The 22,864-nt window shown below is 43.8% G+C and overlaps 2 protein-coding genes across 2 annotated transcripts in view; both read right to left on the bottom strand.

Moving 5' to 3' along the window:
• LOC106571436 (frizzled-3) overlaps nt 1–12,729 on the bottom strand; it is a 41,911-nt gene extending 29,182 nt beyond the window's left edge. Inside the window, exons 1-2 of the mRNA XM_014144576.2 lie at nt 12,486–12,729; nt 10,739–11,367 (exon numbers count right to left, since the gene is read on the bottom strand). Of these exons, the coding sequence (XP_014000051.2) occupies nt 10,739–11,008 (270 nt within the window). The 5' untranslated portion in view covers nt 11,009–11,367; nt 12,486–12,729. The remainder of the gene's footprint in view (nt 1–10,738; nt 11,368–12,485) is intronic.
• A 119-nt stretch (nt 12,730–12,848) lies between these two features.
• On the bottom strand, nt 12,849–22,584 carry LOC106571499 (keratinocyte-associated protein 3). Its single transcript, XM_014144692.2, has 7 exons — nt 22,408–22,584; nt 20,964–21,148; nt 20,813–20,872; nt 20,441–20,638; nt 18,531–18,665; nt 18,316–18,432; nt 12,849–14,508 (listed from the first exon to the last, which is right to left on the bottom strand). The coding sequence occupies exons 1-6, from the start codon at nt 22,418–22,420 to the stop codon at nt 18,337–18,339; spliced, it is 687 nt and encodes a 228-aa protein (XP_014000167.1). The 5' UTR covers nt 22,421–22,584; the 3' UTR covers nt 12,849–14,508; nt 18,316–18,336.
• Nucleotides 22,585–22,864: the final 280 nt, after the last annotated feature.

Here is a 22,864-nt window from a genome sequence, read left to right as displayed (position 1 = left end):
GGTGCAAATGTTTTGTTCTGCTGTCGCTGGTCAAAAACAAGACAAAAGCCTTCGCCCCTAAAATAAGCCTTGGGGTGATTGCACAACCCTTTGGCTTTAGGATGGGGAGGAGGCAGGGGTGGTCATCCCCTGGGCTCAGTGTTTCAAAAGTTATTTATCTGGATTTCACCTATCGGATAGGATTCCATGCATAAAAATAGAACGAATAGAACGGACAAATCATTGAATGGAATGGGGACACCCAATCTATGCATTATAGTTCTATGTATTTAATCCTATCCGATAGGCGAAGTGCAGATAGATAACTTTTGAAAAACTGGTCTCAGGAGAATAGCTATACGATGTGCATGCTTTTGTTTCAGCCCAGCTCTAAATTGAGGATTATGGTGAGTTGAGTATTCTGAACCCCTTTAATTAATGGAAGAGTTTTGTATCATAGTGTGTGCTACATAGACATGACGTTTCCAGAGGACACAAGTTCATGTTAGATTCTCCATAGGAGAGGAGTGTGTGCTGGCAGCAGCGTTGGGGGTGTTTATGGGGTGCTGGGCAGAAGGCTGTGTGGGTTGTGTGTGTAGGAGGAGATGTATGTGAAACAGGGAGGGTATTTTGGTTGGGGTGAAAAAGACCCCGTCTGTTCCTCCACTACTTCAATAGCCGGATTAAGTTTCCCTCCTTTCCTCTCTCTCTCTCCGGTAGAAGCCACGGTTTGTATAATGAAAGACTGAATGGAAGTTACCTTAGTGAGCCCCACGAGAGAGAGAGAGAGAGGGGGGGGGTAAATTTAATTTAATTGAAAGAGAGAGCGCGAGAGAGAGGGGGGGTAAATTTAATTGAAAGAGAGAGCGCGAGAGAGAGGGGGGGTAAATTTAATTGAAAGAGAGAGCGCAAGAGAGAGGCAGGCACAGGAGAGGGGTAGTTGTCTGGTGCAGACACCTAGCAGACTCTGCCTGTCCTGGGCTGTCAACTGAGAGTTTGAGGGGGACAGTGATGGATGGGTCTGGAGGATAGTTCCAGACAGGGAAATAAATCTCACTCTCTCTGTTTCATCTCTTTATCTGTCTCACAGCCTCCCTCTATCGCTATAACCTTTCATTCACCCTCTCTCTCCGTCCCTCCTTCAGGGTGGGGTGGGGCTGTTGGTAGCAGATACAGAGAAAAACAAGTTGCACAGTGTGTGCGATGAAGATTAGGGTGACGGTAGTAAAACCAGTTTGCCAACTCTTGAAGAAACTCTGTATAATGTCTCTGGCTTAAAGAAGAGAGAGGGAGAGAGAAAAGTGAAAAGAAGGAGAGAAAGGAAGGAGAGAAAGGGAGGAGAAAAAGGGAAAAGAATGGCAGTTTCCCTGAGGAGCAGAGAGTCAATGGGATTGGTGTTGGGAATGTGAGAACCTGCTACTTCTGTCTGACCGAGCCCTGTGTTTACCAGACACACACACACAGCTTTATTTTTGTGAAATTTCTGGACTTTTGGGGGAGTCAAATGTTTTGACCATTCAAAATCCAATTTTTCCTAACCTCTAACACTACTCCTTAACCTAACCTTAACCCTAACCCAAAAACCCTAAACCTAACCCTTAAAATAGCATCAACCATTTCCATTTTCCAATCATTCTCTCTCTTGTTCCGTAACCTTATTGTCCATGCTGGGCTGCATCTCTCCCTCCTCTCTCGGGCGTTCCAGAGAGAGAGAGGGGGCTGGTCATGATTAGAGCAGGAGGACAAACAGTTTAATCTGCACTCCTATTCTCTGAAAAGAGAGGGACTAAAAGACAGCCCTCTCCCACACTCTCCAAGTCATTCGTTCATTCATTTTATTTATTCATTCCTCCATCATTCAATCCGGATCAGACAAGAGCCGTTCCTGGCATTCCAGCACATGCCCACTTCCCCTCCTCCCTCTCTCAACTCTTTTTGCCATCCCTATATACATCCACTTTCTACCCTTCCTATCCATCCTTGCAATACACCCACCTCCTTTCTTTCCTCTTCACCTCCCTCCATAACTATCTCTCTCTCATCAGATCTCTCCTGCTCCCCTCCTCTCTTCTCTTCCTGGCATTCATCTTTTTGCATTTCCGCTCTGGGTACCATAGTAACCGGGGATGAGGAGAAACGGACCAATCTGACATCAAGGCTTTTGATGGTCCTCATCCTGCTGGAGGTCAGGGAGTATGTACATGAGTGCACGCACCTACACACACTAGGAGTATTTATACACATACCCCTGTGAAGAGGTAATCAAAACATGTTCCCATGTTTTGTCTATTTTAATGTGTATGCACCACAGCCATCACAGCATACAATGAGTACCATCCCTACATACAGTCACACATACTATCACTACCACCCACACAGCTCCTGTCGCACAACACTGCCCTCTGGGCTGCATCACACACCATTCAGTGTGTCAGACTCATATCAGACTCATATCAACTACTCTCCTATGTCACAACGGCTTTATAATACAGTCAATACATCATAGATAGAAGCTGCCACTATCCACAGATTTAGGACCAGCCTACCCTTTAAAGATCCTGACTTAATCATTGAGGATTTAAAACCAACAGCACTCCCTTAATCCTTCACCAAAATGCACCATCTACACCAGGGTTCTCAGGTACACTGGCGGCCCTGGTGTAGATGGCGAGCCCGAGTTCCTCTGTCCAGTGTCTGTTCTTTTGCCCATCTTAATCTTTTCTTTTTATTGGCCAGTCTGAGATATGGCTTTTTCTTTGCAACTCTCCCTAGAAGGCCAGCATCCCGGAGTTGCCTCTTCACTGTTGACGTTGAGACTGGTGTTTTGTGGGTACTATTTAATGAAGCTGCTAGTTGAGGACTTGTGAGGCGTCTGTTTCTCAAACTAGACACTCTAATGTACTTGTCCTCTTGCTCAGTTGTGCACCGGCGCCTCCCACTCTTTCTATTCTGGTTAGAGCCAGTTTGAGCTGTTCTGTGAAGGGAGAAGTACACAGCGTTGTACAAGATCTTCAGTTTCTTGGCCATTTCTCGCATGGAATAGCCTTCATTTCTCAGAACAAGAATAGACTGACGAGTTCTTTGTTTATGGCCATTTTGAGCCCGTAATTGAAGTAATCGAGCTCCCAGCCTCACCAGACCGTGAGGCTGCCTGAGAGACAGGCCCATTCAACATCACCAGCTGTCATCGTAGACAGCTCTATGGTGAGAAACATCTTGGTCCCCAAAAACCCTGTGCTACCCAGGAGCACCAGTACAGGACATAACAAGGCTGCTTCTGACTGTCCTACCACAGATGCCGGGAGAGGACATTGTCGTAGTCCATGTGGGGTCAAACGACATCAGGAGGGCTAGCTCGGAACATTTGAAAATGGATTTTAAAGAACTGATTTTAGCGTTAAAAGACTCCAAAAAACAGCCAATAATTTCAGGTCCAGTACCATCGTTGGGCCGCGGGTGTGAAAGATTCAGCAGACTGCTGGCATTACACATCTGGCTAAAAGACTACAGTAGCTCTGCTGGAGTCACTTTTATTGATAACTTTGACACCTTCTGGAAACAGAAGATGCTCTACAGGAATGACGGAGTCCATCCAATTAATCTTGGCTCCTGGACTCCTGACTGGTAAATGATCCAAGACCAGCTCAGTTAATCCCTACCATTGTGACAATGAGTCGTCATAATGCTGCATCAAATGTACATGTTCTTAGGGGCATTGGCAAACACAATGTAAGTCATTTAATTGCACCAAATACATCTGTTTATCCTACAGCTATTGTAAGCAGTAATCATGAGCCTATAAACCAGAGATACACTGTTAGCACTAAGCCTATACCCTGCACTATCAGCTCCAATGTAAATAACACGAGTAAGTCTACCTCTGATAAGCTTCCCAGTAAAGCATTAAAAACAATCAAGCAACCCAGAAAAGTGCTAAAAATAGCCCTTATTAACATATGTAGCCGAAAAAACAAGGTCCATGAAGTCAATAACTTGCTTGTAACAGATGACATTCATATTCTGACTATCTCTGAAACTCACTTAGATTATACCTTTGATAATACAGTGGTAGCAATACATGGTTATAACATCTACCAAAAAGACAGAAATGCCAACGGAGGCGGTGTTGCAGTCTATATTCAGAACCACATTCCTGTAAAGCTTAGAGACGATCTAATGTTAAATACTGTTGAAGTAATATGGCTACAGATTCATCTGCCTCACCTAAAGCCCATTCTGGTGGGAAGCTGCTACAGACCAGCGAGTGCTAACAGTCAGTATCTGGATAAAATGTGTGAAATGCTTGATAATGTATGTGATATCAACAGAGAAGTATATTTTCTGGGTGATTTAAATATTTACTGGCTATCATCAAGCTGCCCACTCAGGAAAAAAATTCAAACTGTAACCAGTGCCTGTAACCTGGATCAAGTGTACAATCAACCTACCAGGGTAGTTACAAACAGCACAGGAATTTGCTTTGGCAGCAACTAATGGGGATCCATAATAAATACAAATACACAAATGCTGATGCTCCAGATACTCAACTAGTCTAAAGAAGGCCAGTTTTATTGCTTATTTAATCAGAACAACAGTTTTAAGCTGTGGTAACATAATTGCAAAAGGGTTTTCTAATGATTAATTAGCATTTTAAAATAATAAACTTGGATTAGCTAACACAACGTGCCATTGGAACACAGGAGTGATGGTTGCTGATAATGGGCCTCTGTACGCCTATGTAGATATTCCATTAAAAATCAGCCGTTTCCAGCTACAATAGTCATTTACAACAATAACAATGTCTACACTGAATTTCTGATCAATTTGATGTTATTTTAATGGACAAAAAATGTCATTTTCTTTCAAAAACTAGGACATTTTTAAGTGACCCCAAACTTTTGAACGGTAGTGTATATATAATAAATATTTTGGTGGGGGCTTGCCTGTTTTGCATGTTATTTTGGCATTAATACATGTTACATATCAGTTTGCAAACAATGTAAAAAAATACATATTTCATTGAGTTAATAAAGCCGCATAATGCTGCATTTTCACCTCTTAATTTTGCCTGCTGTTCTAACTTGGTGGTGCACATGTAGCCTATAACTGACGCAAGCAGTAAAATTATATTTAAAAAAATAGGGAAAAAACTACTTATGGAACAGCGGGGACTGTGAAGCAGCACAAACATTTGCACAGACACATGCATACACATGCATACACGCATACACACACACACACACACACACACACACACGCACGCACGATAACATAGGCACTATAAATACACATGGATTTAGTTCTGTAGATATGTGGTAGTGGTGGAGTAGGGGCCTGAGGGTATACAGTGTGTTGTGAAATCTGTGAATGTATTGTAATGTTTTAAAATTGTATAAACTGCCTTAATTTTGCTGGACCCCAGGAAGAGTAGCTGCTGCTTTGGCATCAGCTAATGGGGATCCATAATAAATACAAAATACAAAAATATTGTAAGAGCTTTCATTGTCTGTTTACATGCCCCCTTTATTTATCCTACGGTTCTGACTTGCTGTACAAGGAGTACACTGTAAGAACGGACCCTGTTCTGATTTCTGTCGCTGTACATTTCAAAAGTGCAGAACAAATAGTTATATTGACTACGTCCGTCATCGCTCGCGAATTAATGTCTTAATCAAAATTACAGATTGCCTCTTATCCGCTTGTCATCTCCTTATGCCATAGTTTGTACATCTCAGTCGTCAGTAGAAACCACATTTGTTTAAACAAGTCAGCCATATCACCTATGTTTATTTAAAGGCAGTAAATGAGGCTGAATGAACTGTTTCGCTCCCAGACAAGGCTCCGCTGATAGCCAGGTGTAGCAGTGGTAAGGTGTTGGGACTGCTGTTGGGACTCTGCTGTTGGGACAGCTTTATGTAGGCCCTAACAGTTTGTGGGCACCGTTTGTTACCGTTATAGTGCAATTAATGTATTGTTTAGTGTTGTGTTGTGTAGTGGCTTTGCTGGCATGCATCCCACATTATATTGTTTTGCCCCACCAAGATTTACATGCTAAAATCGCACTGCATTTACATAAGTATTCAGACCCTTTACTCAGTACTTTGTTGAAGCACCTTTGACAGTGATTACAGCCTCGAGTCTTCTTGGGTATGACGCTACAAGCTTGGCACACCTGTATTTGGGGAGTTTCTCCCATTCTTCTCTGCAGATCTTCTCAAGCTCTGTCAAGTTGGATGGGGAGCGTCGCTGTACAGCTATTTTCAGGTTTCTCCTGAGAGATGTTTGATCGGGTTCAAGTCCGGGCTCTGGCTGGGCCACTCAAGGATATTCAGAAACTTGTCCCAAAGCCACTCCTATTTGGTCTTGGCTGTGTGCTTAGGGTCATTGTCCTGTTGGAACCTGACCCTTCGGACCCAGTCTGATGTCCTGAGCGCTCTGGAGCAGGTTTTCATCAAGGATCTCTGTGTTCTTTGCTCCATTCACCTTTCCCTCGATCCTTACTAGTCTGCCACCACCACGCTACACCGTAGGGACGGTGCAAGGTTTTCTCCAGATGTAACGCTTGGCATTCAGGACAAAGAGTTCAATCTTGGTTTCATCAGACCAGAGAATCTTGTCTCTCATGGTCAGAGTCCTTTAGGTGCCTTTTGGCAAACTCCAAGCAGGCTGTCATGTGCCTTTTACTGGCTTCCGTCTGGCAACTCTACCATAAACGCCTGATTGGTGGAGTGCTGCAAAGATGGTTGTCCTTCTGGAAGGTTCCCCCATCTCAACAGAGCTCCACAAAGCTCTGTCAGAGTGACCATTCGGTTCTTGGTCACCTCCCTGACAAAGGCCCTTCTCCCCCAATTGCTCAGTTTGGCCGGACGGCCAGCTCTCGGAAGAGTCTTGGTGGTTCCAAACTTCTTCCATTTAAGAATTATGGGGGCCACTGTATTCTTGGGGACCTTCAAAGTTAGTTACAGATTGTTTTTTAGTACCCTTCCCCAGAGATCTGTGCCTCAACACATTCCTGTCTCGGAGTTCTTCAGACAATTCCTTCGACCTCATGGCTTGGTTTTTGCTCTGACATGCACCGTCAACTGTGGGTCCTTATATAGACAGGTGTGTGCCTTTCCAAATCATGTCCAATCAACTGAATTTACCACAAGTAGACTACCATCAAAAATAATGTTTATTATTTGTAATAAATTAGCAAAAATGTCTAAAAACGTATTTTTGCTTTGTCGTTATGGGGTATTGTGTGAAGATTGCTCAGGACATTTTTAAATATTTAATCCATTTTAGAATAAGGCTGTAACGTACCAAAATGTGGAAAAAGTAAAGGGGTCTGAATACTTTCCAAATGCACTCTATATGTGCTTGTATACCAAATGTAAGCAAGGTTTGAAATTATTAGGTTTTAGTCAAATATTATATCTGTTTGGGCTTCTGTCGAAAACCATAATTCCACTTTGACATTATGGGGTATTGTGTGTAGACCAGTGACAAAATATCTCAATTTAACAAAATGTAGAATAAGGTCAAGGGGTGTGAATACTTTCTGAAAGCACTGTAAGTATGCTTTTCATCACGGGACTGTTCTGCTCTTCAGCACTTTGCTCTCTGCACACTGAGGATAAGTCATCACCATATAGGATATAGCTACTACTAGCCTACACAGTTTAGATCGATGACTGGGTTTGATTTGTCTCACCGAGGTGTGGGCTAACTGGTGCTATCCCAGCCAACTGTCTGTCTCTGGTGAAGGCTATGTGTGGAAATGCATTGACGTTCTGATTGTTTGTCTGTATTTTAACTAAGCTCTATAGAAATGGCAAGATAATTAAGGCTTTTAAGACTAAATACTAAAGGCTTCCCTTCATTTCTCTGACAGACTTTGAATGGCATAATCACCCGATTTAGGTAGGTGTGTGTGCGAGAGAGAGAACCTGGTGGTCAAGTGGTGTTCCCAGGGTTTAGTGTAGTTGATTAGAGCAGCAGAGTAGAGTCTGTGGGCTGAGGCAGCCAGGACACCATGCTGAGAGAGAGAGAGAGAGAGAGAGAGAGAGAGAGAGAGAGAGAGAGAGAGAGAGAGAGAGAATCCCACACACCCTGACTGTCCCTCTCTTCCAGTCTGAGACACTTTCTCTTTCTATCCCACTTTCCCTCAGCCTCCCTGTATCAAATTGACACCCACCACATACTCTCTCCCTCTTCTGTTCTAGCTCCTTTACTCTGTCTCTGTCATGTAGTTGTCCCTCAGCTCAGGTCTATCTGGTCTCTCGTGTACAGGGTTATTATTAGAGGGTAGAGGGGATAAATCCAATCAGTTATTATTAATTAAATATCCTTATTATTCTCCTGTCAGACCAGGCCAACTCCAGAGTGATGTATGTCATCATGCACCATTTCCCCCGGGAACCATAAGACCCTGGGACCCACCTGGCTGCCACCACTGTGTCAAATCAAATCTTATTTGTCACATGCGCCGAAAACAACAGGTGTAGACCTTACCGTCAAATGCTTACTTAGAAGCCCTTAACCAACAATGCAGTTCAATAAATTGAGTTAAGAAAATTTACTAAATAAACAAAAGTTTAAAAAAAAACTATAAAATAACAATAACGAGGCTATATACAGGTGTGTGTGTGGGGGGGGGGGGGTTGCTTAGTGGGTGCAACATTGGGTGCTCTGTTGTGACTCAGGAGCTCATTCGGCTGTTCACACACTCTTTCTCTCTCTTTTAATCTCAACCCTCTCGCCACATCCCTTTCTCCCCCCTCTCCTCCCCCTTGCTTAATTGACTGCAGTGTCGGGTGGGAGAGAATCGTTCCACGCTGAAAATCAAACCCTCGATTGTGGAGCGTTGGGGAAGATTAGTGGCTAGTTAGCACTGGTGAATAATGTCAGCTGGCACCAATAGACCTGCTGTCAATCACACAGGATACACAGCACAGTACCAACCAGGGCTACAGGCCTCAGACAAACATACAGCACTAAACCCAGGGCCCAGCTACATCACCAACCAGGGCTACAGGCCTCAGACAAACATACAGCACTAAACCCAGGGCCCAGCTACATCACCAACCAGGGCTACAGGCCTCAGACAAACATACAGCACTAAACCCAGGGCCCAGCTACATCACCAACCAGGGCTACAGGCCTCAGACAAACATACAGCACTAAACCCAGGGCCCAGCTACATCACCAACCAGGGCTACAGGCCTCAGACAAACATACAGCACTAAACCCAGGGCCCAGCTACAGCACCAACCAGGGCTACAGGCCTCAGACAAACATACAGCACTAAACCCAGGGCCCAGCTACATCACCAACCAGGGCTACAGGCCTCAGACAAACATACAGCACTAAACCCAGGGCCCAGCTACATCACCAACCAGGGCTACAGGCCTCAGACAAACATACAGCACTAAACCCAGGGCCCAGCTACAGCTCAACAAGCCATTCACACAGCACTGTATCAGCCAGGGCTACAGCTCTACTCGATATAACATGTTTTCTGTTGCTGTAATTGGATGTGGTTCACTAAAGGCAGGGCTTACACAGCGTTCTGGTGAGACAGATGTAAGCCGTGTTCACGTACACACACACACACACACAAAGACACTATGAATCAGAGTGGGTATAGCCAGTGTCCCGTGAGGGATATTATTAAATTTCCTCTGCGGGTTCCCACATCCAGAGCCCTCCACTGATGCTGCCAGGCTGACTGGGAGAGAGAACTAGAACACTCTCACATTGCAGCTCCTCTTGTTGCAACAATTTTGCAAAGCTGCCTTCTGGGGCTGCAGGGTAGGGTTTAGGTTAGGCATCTTCTCTACTGGATTAAATCAAGTTCAACAACAGATTTCAGTTTAAAATCTTAACATTAATATATGTTGATACAATTCAACAACAACAAAAATGCTCAATGATTGAATACACAGAAAAGAAATGATCGCCTGGTTGATTTTCCCCATGTGTTGTATTCGGGTGATTCAGACGGGGTCAAGATCATCTGAAAATGAGGAACAGCTGTGCTGGGAATTTCTGGACCAGATTGGATTTTTACACTTCATTCATAATATATTTACATAACTGGTCCACTGCAGCAAAACATAAGTTATGTCATCATCATCATCATGCTACAACTAGATTTAGACAGAGGACAGAAAGCGAGGCAAAAGAAGAAAGTACAGCTACATGGTTTCTGGAAGCTATATACACACTGAGTGTACATGTGTAGTAAGGTGATGGGTAACAAAACAGATGAGGGCATTTTGAAAGGTTGGAGATAACATTATGCCATCATAGTCATTAATGGTACTGATGCCTCTAACTGGATGACAAGCAGATGACACACATACACAAGTCAGACCTTTCATCATCCAATCAGAAAAGACTGTCTCTGACACGTCGCCTCCAAGCCACAGGCATACGGACAGAGAAAGACATGTATTTACAAGGTTTTACCCCTAACTGTACCCCTTTACAAGGTTTTCCCCTACAGAACAAAACTCTACTACAGAGAAATGTCAGCCTTGAAATCTGCTGAGAAATAATTACTAGTAGGCTAAAGCTAGTACCCTACTGACTAAAAACCTATCCTTGCCCATTCATTCTGAACAGGATAGAACAGTCAGTAACCTGAGTCGGTTGGATTCTATGTCAACCCAAACACTCCAATTACAACCTCATATCAGTCTCTATTCATAAACCATTATCCCTTTGGGGCAACAGCAATGCCCGTATATACAGACACAGCTATAGTCCGTACCTCCATGGCGAGCGCGGCCGTCTGCTGGTCGTAGTGGTTGAGGAGGTTGGGCATGAAGGTGGCGTTGTAAGGCAGGTCCTGGCACATCCGCAGTCCTACTGGCTCACAGGTAAACGTACTGTGGCTCTCTGCTGTCTCCACATGGATGGACAGACAGGTGGAGCAGAGGGATGAGAGGAAGAGAAGCAAGAGGAAGAGTGACCTAGGCATGACCCTCTCTCTGTGTGAGTCCGCCATTGAAGGTGACGTGTAGTTCCACCTCACTCTCATCCTCAATGAGCAGGGGAGGGGGGGAGAGGGATGAAGAGAGGAAAGGAGGGATGAGATAACAACAGGGCTATTCTTCTTCTTCCACACAATCACACCATGGAGATCTGTGGCACTCACAGGGGAGTCCTGCTGCTTCCATCCCCCAGAGGAGTGCACCCTGTCTGGCTACAGGATCCACACAGTCAGCCTCCTCTGTCTAGGTCTGTACCCACTGGAGGGCTGTGATCATCAGCCTAGATTTTCCACCAGCACAGCTATGGTCTTCTCTCTCCAATGAAAGAAGAGACTGCCTATTGAAAGTATTCAGTGTTTCTTCACAAAGAACGTCCAATGGCCCAGTAGCACAAGTCAAGCAAGACCTACAAGTTAAAATACAAAAGAATGTTTAGACAAGTGGCAAGACAGTCCTACACAGTTGTAAATAAGTGACAAGAGACAGGGAGTTGAAAAACAGCAACCCCACCCCTCATTTACACAAGTCCCCACAGATTGTCTTTATTACAGTCACTGCTATTGTTTTATGCATTTGTTTATGTTCAAACAGACGGAGCATTGATGAGGGTGAAAACAATTGGGTGTCAGTTCAACTTCACTGGTAAACATAAGCTTAAATACAAGCAGATATATTATAAAATGCAATTCTATCAGGATTGGCTACTGTCAACATGATACTGTCCTATAGGTCTATGACACACACCTATAGGTATACAGGCCTATAGTTGTGTGTCGTCCAATACAGTATGTATCTATGTAGTGGTTACTACGCAGAGCAATTTATAGCCATTTTTGCAGGACAACCTTATTGGGCGTTGCTACTACACAGCTGCGCACACGACCTTCCAGTCAATTCAATCTATTATGCCTAGAAAATCATGCATCATCGTCTCTCATTTCCACTCTCTTTCCATTTAAATGTACCCCCATGCTGGCCGACCCACCAGCATAGCCGGGCAACTAACGTATTCTCCCAATGTTTCGCATGGGTTGATCACCCTGTCACTGCCGGTGTCTGAAAGAAATGCCATTTAAACGGTGTATAGGAGATACAGCAACCGCTGTAAGTGTGTAGTAATGTAGATACGCCGGTTAATAGTAACAAAATGCAACGCAATAATAGTGTAACATTGTTTTTCTATCTAGCTAAAATAGCCCCATGTCATTTATAACGTCTGACAATCTCTGAACTCGCTCGCGAAAGAACTTCTGTTTTAACGCTACCATTTGCGTTGCATTTTTTATAGGAAGCAAAGAAAAAAAATCATTTATTGGCTTGTTTTAGTAATTGTAAAATTGTATACGATAGCTAACTCGTAAACGTGACATGGTTACATTGCAATTTGTGCCGCAACCTCAAACTGATAAAGTGACTAAATATGCAAGCTATAACAAGAACAAACGCTTCGAATGAACGTCTTGTGCATAATGAAATAAAATCCAAGCCCCCCGCCCTCCAAAAAAACACAAAGCAAAACTTCACCTTCAATTGGAATAATCGTCGATCTGCACTGCTCTTTGCCGCTGTTTCTTCCAGTGACAATACACAAGCACGTCCCTAGCTCTCTCCGTCTTCTCTCTCGCTGCTGCACGCAAATCCATGAAATGATCTATTCCCCGGACGCGCGCTTTGAGCTAGAGCACCAGTGTATTATCATCGATCAGTTCAATTGATTTGTGTGATATACCAGAGAAATCCCAGTATAATCCACATCGTGTCCTGTCATATATACTGTGCATTCCTTCATGATTGCGCAATAGTTTGCCGACTGAATAAACCTGAAAGTCCCCATCCCACCTTAACACTGTGGTGTAAACAGTCATGTGAAGAGCACACAGAGGATAGTAATGATAAATCAGAGTTAACATTTATTTGAAGAAAATAATTTCATATAAAAACTTTGAACACATTGATTGGTGCAGTCCTTAAATATAAAATCAACTAAACACATGCAACGTAATGTAAAAACACTGCAGGCAACCAAAACACACCATGCATGGAATGTAGATTGAGATGGTCAGGATCAATTCAGGAAGTTCAACTGACTTCCTGAATAAAACAATGTAAGACCCCAACCCTTACACATAAAACGTTATTGGACCACCTTCCAGTGACAATCCACCAGGGTTTAAACTCAGTGAAATCCAGCTCATTCTAATGAGTAGCCTACACTAGTTTATCCCTTCAAAGTGGTCGACACTAGTTACCTCAAAGTCATACACCCCACCCATTTAAATCAAAGTCTTCAAATTTGATTTAAACCTATCCTTAGCCCTGAACTTAACCACACTGCTAACCTTAAATTAAAACCAAAAAGCTTGTTTTGTAGCCAATTACGACTTTGTGACTGTGGAATATGACTTTGTGGTTATGGAAGCTAGTGGACGGACACCCACTACAGTAGTAGTACGACAGTACAACAACATATGGCAGCCCTGGAGGAACAACATTCAGCTGGCCACGCATAGAAAACAACCTCTGTTGTGACAGGGTCAGTCACCTCCTTATATCAATATTGATTCTCCCCTCAGCTCGGGGGATTAGCATTGTGTGCAAAGATTACGACCCGCTTGATTTAACCCAGCACCAGATTAACCGTTTCAGCACTGAGCTGATCACTTCTGCCTGGTGTCGGGGAATGTGAGCCCATCCCAGCTACGCCTGTTTGGCCTACATACTGGTGTCCACCTGACCACTCATGCACCCCGGCCCCCAGGGGCTGCTCTGCTGCATTGGGTTTCAGTCAAAATCTCAGGGTGCGTCTCAGTACACTAAAGTGGTTCAGCTCTCCCTGTTTCCCTTCTATACGTACCTGCAGGAGAAAGACAATTGGGAGAAAACTGCAATGTGGGAGATTTGTTTCTAGGATTTGGAAAGAAGAGGATGCAATTTGAAATGAACCCTCAGAGCCCCTCTCAGGCATTCTATTCCTATATCCCCACAGTATACATTCGAGCCAGGGAATAACAGTAGTAAACACTATGGAGCGCATGGAGGCCTGGTAGATCAGGCAGGTAGACATAATCAGGTTACAAAAACACACATGACAATAAAACACATCTTTGGCTGAGGTTGGTAGTTAAATACAAGAGTAGAGTCATAAAACAAACATCTTTGGCTTAGCTGAGAGTTAGTCGTTAAATTTAACGAGGTATATAACAGCGTGCTGCTGTTGAAAGGAGGAAATAACATGTGCAGAAAATGAAAAAAGCATGAAGCATGATAAATGCCAAATGTGATTAAATGCAATTATTTAAAATACTATGAGGAAGATATTGATCCATAAATAATCTCTACACTACAGGCGTTTTTAATTTTGCATTTGGGAAATGTCGGCGGATAGAGGGGAGGACAGACATTCTGAGGCAGACAGAGACAATGTCATCCAGCAGTCTAGCTAGCCTATCACTTTGAGGGAGAGGAGTCTTTGGTATGAATGGAGGTAAAGGCACCAGGGAGGTTCTCTGAAGACGAAGAGGCTCAGTCACACCTTCGTCATCAAACACTGTTGACAAGAAAGCATGAGGAGAGATGTTACTTCAGCTCAGTTGAAACATATCTTTAGTATTGGCAGATCTGAAGGAAGCAGATTACATGTAAAATGGTAGCACTTCCGTTTACCAGACAGAAATAACCTCAAATTAAATGGTAATCACACAAGTCATAACCCATGAACTACTTGTGTTTTGCAGACTCACTAAAACAAGCACCATTAGGCACCGTGGTGCCCCTAGAGCAGGGATGGGTAACTTTGATGGGGTATGGGGGGCACAAAAATCTTAACTCATAAGGGGCCACAGTGGCTCGCGGGTCTGCGTACCCACATCCATACCCACACATGCAGTCAAAATTTCACTGAGGGGCCCCCCCACCTTGCGAACAAAACATTTTAGCGGCCCTCCCTCTTGACAAGTTTTGAAGTTAATTTCCTGCAATTCCACACATTTTGCCTTTGGACATAGAGAAATTGTTGCAGTTTTAAATATGATATCTGAGTGAGAGTAACAAACAAAATCAATGAGGGCCCCCCGGTCGTTAATTTGACCACGATTAGTACATGTTTAGATAGCTGGCGAGATTACATTTTTTTAGCTGACATGGGCTAATTGAGTGACTGTCAGTGACTGACATAACTGCTGATGCACAACCACATTTTTAAATTGCACCTTGTGTATTATACTATTCTTTTTATCCTGGGGGGATTGATCCAATTCTCAGACAACCCAAAGATTCCTAGATGCCCTTCCAGACTCCCTCCGCCTACCCAAGGACGTCAGAGTACAAAAATCAGTTAACCACCTAACTGAGGAACTCAATTTAACCTTGCGCAATACCCTAGATGCAGTCGCACCCCTAAAAACCAAAAACAATTTCATAAGAAACTAGCTCCCTGGTATATAGAAAATACCCGAGCTCTGAAGCAAGCTTCCAGAAAATTGGAACGGAAATGGCACCACACCAAACTGGAAGTCTTCCAACTAGCTTGGAAAGACAGTACCGTGCAGTATCGAAGAGCCCTCACTGCTGCTCGATCACCCTATTTTCCAACTTAATTGAGGAAAATAAGACCAATCCAACATTTATTTTTGATACTGTCGCAAAGCTAACTAAAAAGCAGCATTCCCCAAGAGAGGATGGCTCTCACTTCAGCAGTGATAAATTCATGAACTTCTTTGAGGAAAAGATCATGATCATTAGAAAGCAAATTACGGACTCCTCTTTAAATATTCGTATTCCTTAAAAGCTCAGTTGTCCTGAGTCTGCACAACTCTGCCAGGTCCTAGGATCAAGGGAGACACTCAAGTGTTTTAGTACTATATCTCTTGACACACTGATGAAAATAATCATGGCCTCTAAACCTTCAAGCTGCATACTGGACCCTATTCCAACTAAACTACCGAAAGAGCTGCTTCCTGTGCTTGGCCCTCCTATATTGAACATCATAAACGGCTCTCTATCCACCGCATGTGTACCAAACTCACTAAAAGTGACAGAAATAAAGCCTCTCTTGAAAAAGCCAAACCTTGACCCAGAAAATATAAAAAACTATTGGCCTATAACGAAATCTCCCATTCCTCTCAAACATTTTAGAAAAAGCTGTTGTGCAGCAACTCACTGCCTTCCTGAAGACAAACAATGTATACGAAACGCTTCAGTCTGGTTTTAGACCCCATCATAGCACCGAGACTGTACTTGTGAAGGTGGTAAATGACCTTTTAATGGCGTCAGACCGGTACTCTGCATCTGTCCTCGTGCTCCTAGACCTTAGTGCTGCTTTTGATACCATCGATCCCCAGTCTTTTGGAGAGATTGGAAACCCAAATTGGTCTACACGGACAAGTTCTGGCCTGGTTTAGATCTAATCTGTCAGAAAGATATCAGTTTGTCTCCGTGGATGGTTTGTCCTTTGACAAATCAACTGTAAATTTCGGTGTTACTCAAGGTTCCGTTTTAGGACCACTATTGTTTTCACTATATATTTGACCTCTTGGTGATGTCATTCGGAAACATAATGTTAACTTTCATTGCTATGCAGATGACACACAGCTGTACATTTCGATGAAACATGGTGAAGCCCCAAAATTGCCCTCCCTGGAAGCCTGTGTTTCAGACATAAGGAAGTGGATGGCTGCAAATGTTCTACTTTTAAACTCAGACAAAACAGAGATGCTTGTTTTAGGTCCCAAGAAACAAAGATCTTCTGTTGAATCTGACAATTAATCTTGATGGTTGTACAGTCGTCTCAAATAAAACTGTGAAGGACCTCGGCGTTACTCTGGACCCTGATCTCCCTTTTGACGAACATATCAAGACTATTTCAAGGACAGCTTTTTTTCCATCTACGTAACATTGCAAAAATCAGAAACTCTGTCCAAAAATGATGCAGACAAATTAATCAATGCTTTTGACACTTCTAGGTTAGACTACTGCAATGCTCTACTTTCCGGCTACTCGGATAAAGCACTGAATAAACTTCAGTTGGTGCTAAACACGGCTGCTAGAATCTTGACTAGAACCCCCCAAAAATTGATCATATTACTTCAGTGCTAACCTCTCTATACTGGCTTCCTGTTAAGGCAAGGGTTGATTTCAAGGTTTTACTGTTAACCTACAAAGCATTACATGGGCTTACTCTACCCATCTTTCCAATTTGTTCCTGCCGTACATATCTACATGTACACTATGGTCACAAGACGCAGGCCTCCTAACTGTCCCTAGAATTTCTAAGCAAACAGCTGGAGGCAGGGCTTTCTCCTATAGAGCTCCATTTTTATGGAATGGCCTGCCTACCCATGTGAGACACAGACTCGGTCTCAACTTTTAAGTCTTTATTGAAGACTCATCTCTTCAGTAGGTCCTATGATTGAGTGTAGTCTGGGTGGGTGGGGTTATATCCTGCCTGTTTGGCCCTGTCCGGGGGTATCGTCGGACGGGGCCACAGTGTCTCCCGACCCCTCCTGTCTCAGCCTCCAGTATTTATGCTACAGTAGTTTATGTGTCGGGGAACTAGGGTCAGTCTGTTATATCTGGAGTATTTCTCCTGTCTTATCCGGTGTCCTGTGTGAATTTAAGTATGCTCTCTAATTCGCTCTCTCTCTCTCTCTCTCTCTCGGAGGAGGACCTGAGCCCTAGGACCATGCCACAGGACTACCTGGCCTGATGACTCCTTGCTGTCCCCAGTCCACCTGGCCGTGCTGCTGCTCAAGTTTCAACTGTTCTGCCTGCGGCTATGGAAACCTGACCTGTTCACCGGACGTCCTACCTGTCCCAGACCTGCTGTTTTCAACTCTCTAGAGACAGCAGGAGCGGTAGAGATACTCTGACGGCTATGATCGGCTATGAAAAGCCAACTGACATTTACTCCTGAGGTGCTGACCTGTTGCACCCTCGACAACCACTGTGTTATTATTATTATTATTATTATTAAACCCTGCTGGTCATCTATGAACTTTTGAACCTCTTGGCCATGTTCTGTTTTAATCTCCACCCGGCACAGCCAGAAGAGGAGTGGCCACCCCTCATAGCCTGGTTCCTCCCGGTTTCTTCCTAGGTTCTGGCCTTTCTAGGGAGTTTTTCCTAGCCACCGTGCTTCTACACCTGCATTGCTTGCTGTTTGGGGTTTTAGGCTGGGTTTCTGTACAGCACTTTGAGATATCAGCTGATGTAAGAAGGGCTTTATAATTAGATTTGATTTGATCAACAGGCCTACAAATAGTGGCCGTCGTTGCCCATCCCTGACCTAGAGCAATGGGAAAGGAGAAGGGGCTAGAATCTGGTGGAAGGATCAAGCTCCAGTGGACTGAACCCTCACCTCCCAGTCTGTGGCAGTCCTCTATGTGTAGGCAGAGTGTTGACCAATCAAGCTCCGGCCCTGGAGTGAGTACTCTGGATCTGCCGCTGCCCTATTGGTTAGAGCCTCCTCCTCCAGCTGGCACAGAGAACAGAAACAGGAGAGATGGATAAAGAAGTGAGTGAGTGAGTGAGTGAGTGAGTGAGTGAGTGAGTGAGTGAGTGAGTGAGTATTACCTGTTCTTTAAGGTACGTGTGAGAGCAGGGTCCTAGACCCCTCAGTACCAGTCCCACTACGAAGCACCAGATAGAAAGTCCTGATTCCAGTCCAGCCAGAAGTACACATGGGAACCACAGAGACAGGGCAGTGTCCTGGAGAAAACAAAAGAGATATATACATACACACACAAACACAGCCTTTGGAAAGTATTCAGGCCCCTTGAATTTTTCCACATTGTTACAATATAGCCTTATTAATTGATTAAATTGTTTATCCCCCCTCATCAATCTACACACAATACCCCATAATGACAAAGCAAAAACAGGTTTAGAAATGTTTGCAAATGGATTAATTACAAAAATACCTTATTTACATAAGTATTCAGACCCTTTGCTATGAGACTCGAAATTGAGCTTAGGTGCATCCTGTTTCCATCGATCATCCTTGAGATGTTTCTACAACTTGATTGGAGTCCATCTGTGGTAAATACAATTGATTGGACATGATTTGGAAAGGCACACACCTGCCTATATAAGGTCCCACAGTTGACAGTGCATGTCAGAGCAAAAACCAAGCCATGAGGTCGAAGGAATTGTCCATAGAGGTCAGACAGGATTGTGTCGAGGCACAGATCTGGGGAAGAGTACCAAAAAATGTATTCAGCATTGAAGGTCCCCAAGAACACAGTGCCCTCCATCATTCTTAATTGGAAGAAGTTTTGAACCACCAAGACTCTTCCTAGAGCTGGCTGCCTGGCCAAACTGAGCAATTGGGGGAGAAGGGCCTTGGTCCCTCTGACAGAGCTCTAGAGTTCCTCTGTGGAGGTGGGAGAACCTTCCAGAAGGCCAACCATCTCTGCAGCACTCCACCAATCAGGCCTTTATGTTAGAGTGGCCAGACGGAAGCCACTCCTCAGTAAAAGGCACATGATAGCCAAACTGGAGTTCGCCAAAAGGCACCCAAAGACTCTCAGACCATGAGAAACAAAATTCTCTGGTCTGACGAAACCAAGATTGAACTCTTTGGCCTGAATGCAAAGTATCACGTCTGGAGGAAACCTGGCACCATCCCTACGGTGAAGCATGGTGGTGGCAGCATCATGCAGCGGATATGTTTTTCAGCGGCAGGGACTGGGAGACTAGTCAGGGTCGAGGGAAAGATGAACGGAGCAAAGTACAGAGATCCTTGATGAAAACCTGCTCCAGAGCACTCAGGACCTCACTGGGGTGAAGGTTTTACCTTCCAACAGGACAACGACCCCTAAGCACACATCCAAGACAACGCAGGAGTGGCTTCGGGACAAGTCTCTGAATGTGCTTGAGTGGCCCAGCCAGAGCCTGGACTTGAACCCTATCGAACATCTCTGGAGAGAACTGAAAATAGCTGTGCAGCAACGCTACCCATCCAACCGGACAGAGCTTGAGAGCATCTGCAGAGAAGAATAGGAGAAACTCCCCAAATACAGGTGTGCCAAGCTTGTAGCGTCATACCCAAGAAGACTCAAGACTGTAATCGCTGCCAAAGATGCTTCAACAAAGTACTGAGTAAAGGGTCTGAATACTTATGTAAATGTGATATTTCAGTTTTTTTATTAATTGGCAAAAATGTCTAAAATTCTGTCATGGGGTATTGTGTGTAGATTGATGAGGAAAAAACAATTTAATCAATTTTAGAATAAGCCTGTAACCTACCGAAATGCAGAAAAAGTCAAGGGGTCTGAATACTTTCCCGAAGGTGTGTGTGTGTGTGTGTGTGTGTGTGTGTGTGTGTGTGTGTGTGTGTGTGTGTGTGTGTGTGTGTGTGTGTGTGTGTGGCAATGGTGAGGCTAATAGCCATATAGATTGAGAGAGAGAGAGACTTAATACATATGTATATTTGTGTGGTGTCAAAGGAGCATAGAGACAGAGAGAGAGGGATAGAGACTTACATAAATCCGTGTGGTGTCAAAGGGGCAGTCTGCGTTAACTGGCGAGCGGGCGTTGATTGGCAAGTCAGTGAAGTTGCAGCCCAACATGAGGCCCCGCCCCTCGTTGGCAATGGTGAGGCTAATAGCCAATAGGAGCCCGACGCCGCAGGCTGCAGAGAGTAGGGCATTCAGGAAGGAACTAATCAGAAGACCTATGTGCTGGAGTTGGGGAATAGAAGGACAGGGAGAAAGAGAAAGTGAGGAGAGAAAGCGGGGTGAAGTCAAGGAGGTGGGGAAAATTTTGACGAGAGGAGGTGAAGAGGTGACAGTTGCAGACTTAATGGTGTTCATTGTATCTTACAAATGATATTTTCTTGTTATTGATGGTCTTACCAGCTTCCAAACTGACAGATTTCTTGACACCAATATGGCAATGATTCCTGTTGCAATGCTCTGAAAATGGAAACAGAACATTTCAGTTTCTGTCTATAACATCACGTCATTACTAATTGTTACTATGGTAATCTATAGTTCTCTGACTGACCAGCAGTCCGGAGGTGACGGAGATGATGTTGGCGGCGGTGAACTCGGTGGTGATCTGGTCGTTGGGTTTAGAGACGTGGCGCAGGATGCTGCCGTGGATGATGGCTCCCAGGATGAAGTTAATGTGACCCACCAGGATCAGAGTAAACCCCTTCTTCATCAGACGCCCTGGACCCTTCTCCTTATCTGACAGATCAGCACACAGTCGTCATTGTATGGTCATTGTTGTAGAGTAGGCTACCAGGGTTGGGGTCAATACCATTGATTCAGAAAGTAAACCAAATTCCAATTCCACATTGAAAAGCACTGAAGATAATAGAAATGTCAGTGTACTTCTGGAATGGACTGGAATTGAAATAAGATTACACAGTCGAGTGCACAGTAATCACCATAGAGAATGGCAGTTTAATCTCATTCTAGTTCTGTGAGTTTAACTATATAAAAGTAAGTAAGCATCTTCAACTTTGGCCTATTTGTTGGTAGAAACATTTATAACAGAAAGAAGGTGTGGAATGTTGACCTACACAAACAATAGACTGATGGTTCTAATAGGCCCTACACGATGAAACTAGTCATTAGTCGGATTCCGTTGCTAAACGTTTTGCAACGGTCTACTCCAAATGGAAAATGTTTTGGTTTCTATTGGACAAATTCAGGTAGGACTCTCCCTGTTTCGTTCTGATTGTTCTGTTTGGTTCTTAAACGGTCACTTGTTTCCGTTGCAAGACTTAATGAATACACCCCAGATTTACCTGGAAACCCAGAACTTTGAATACAATTATATTTTAACATACTTTACCGGACCGTGCGGTTGGTCATTTTGGTGGTAGGAATGTGAGACAATATATCCACAGGAAAGTATAATTATATTACTTTCCAAAACTATGGTAGAGCAGTTCAGATGAAGCATATGCAGAACCATGTAAACGTGCACAAGCTCGGTAAATAGGCTATTCATGCATGTATTTTTTGTTGTGAGCAAGATAGAAATCTGAACTCACTACCGGCGCTTTGAAAAGTTAATGTAATTACACTTTCGTGTGGACATATTGTCTCACATTCCTACCGCCAACAGGACCAACCGATAAAGTACGTTAAAAATGTACTTTTATTCAACATCATTGCTTGTAGAGGTGGTGAGAGGAAACTTTACCGATTCAAACGCTAATTTCTGCCTGAGGTAGAATTCAATTCAACGTCGAGTTTACAGGCAAACCCCATATATGCATCTGAAACACTGAATCAACAGTGTCACTTATTGGACTCCTCAGTCCTCACCAAACCTTTAGCTAATGTACTGATAAAAGCATCATTGGTGGATCATCGGTTTACTTTCGAAATACGCAAACGAACACCTGTGCAACCCAGACATAATGGTTGCCTCGCTAAAGCGAAAACAAGAAGTTGCCTCCTCCACTAAAATAAGTTATTTAAAGTTAACTTACCGAAACCACACATATCGTTGCCGTATATTACGCAAGATTATTTATAACAGTAAAACAAAACGGCTAATTATTTTTGTTTTCATGAAGCAGTTCCTCGCACTTTCCGAGTCGGTGACGTCACAGGCTTCACCTGTCGAGCGGAAGTTGGGCGTTCATTTTTGTTCTTCTTCATTTGGGGTTTTCAATAGTGCGCATCTGCAGCACGTAATTCGGGGCGTTCCTGCATGTGGGCGTTCCTGCGTTTGCGAAGGACAGTGCCTACAAAAACACGCCATTACTATTGATCTCTATATTATATTAAGGGAATTACTGCTGGTGTTGTGTAGTGAACTACATGTTATGTCGAGAGAGAAATAGTTATGGTGTCTTTTTGGAGGCACTAACCCCTCCATGGCTCGTTGGACAAAGCCTATGGGGAAATTAATGGCGTTTTTGTAGGGTTTTCTGATTAATGCAG

The sequence above is a fragment of the Salmo salar genome, chromosome ssa01 (genome assembly GCF_905237065.1).
Source record: "Salmo salar chromosome ssa01, Ssal_v3.1, whole genome shotgun sequence".
NCBI classification, from domain to species: Eukaryota; Metazoa; Chordata; class Actinopteri; order Salmoniformes; family Salmonidae; genus Salmo; species Salmo salar.
Note: the sequence above shows the minus strand (reverse complement) of the source record. Positions and strands in the feature narration are given on the sequence as shown.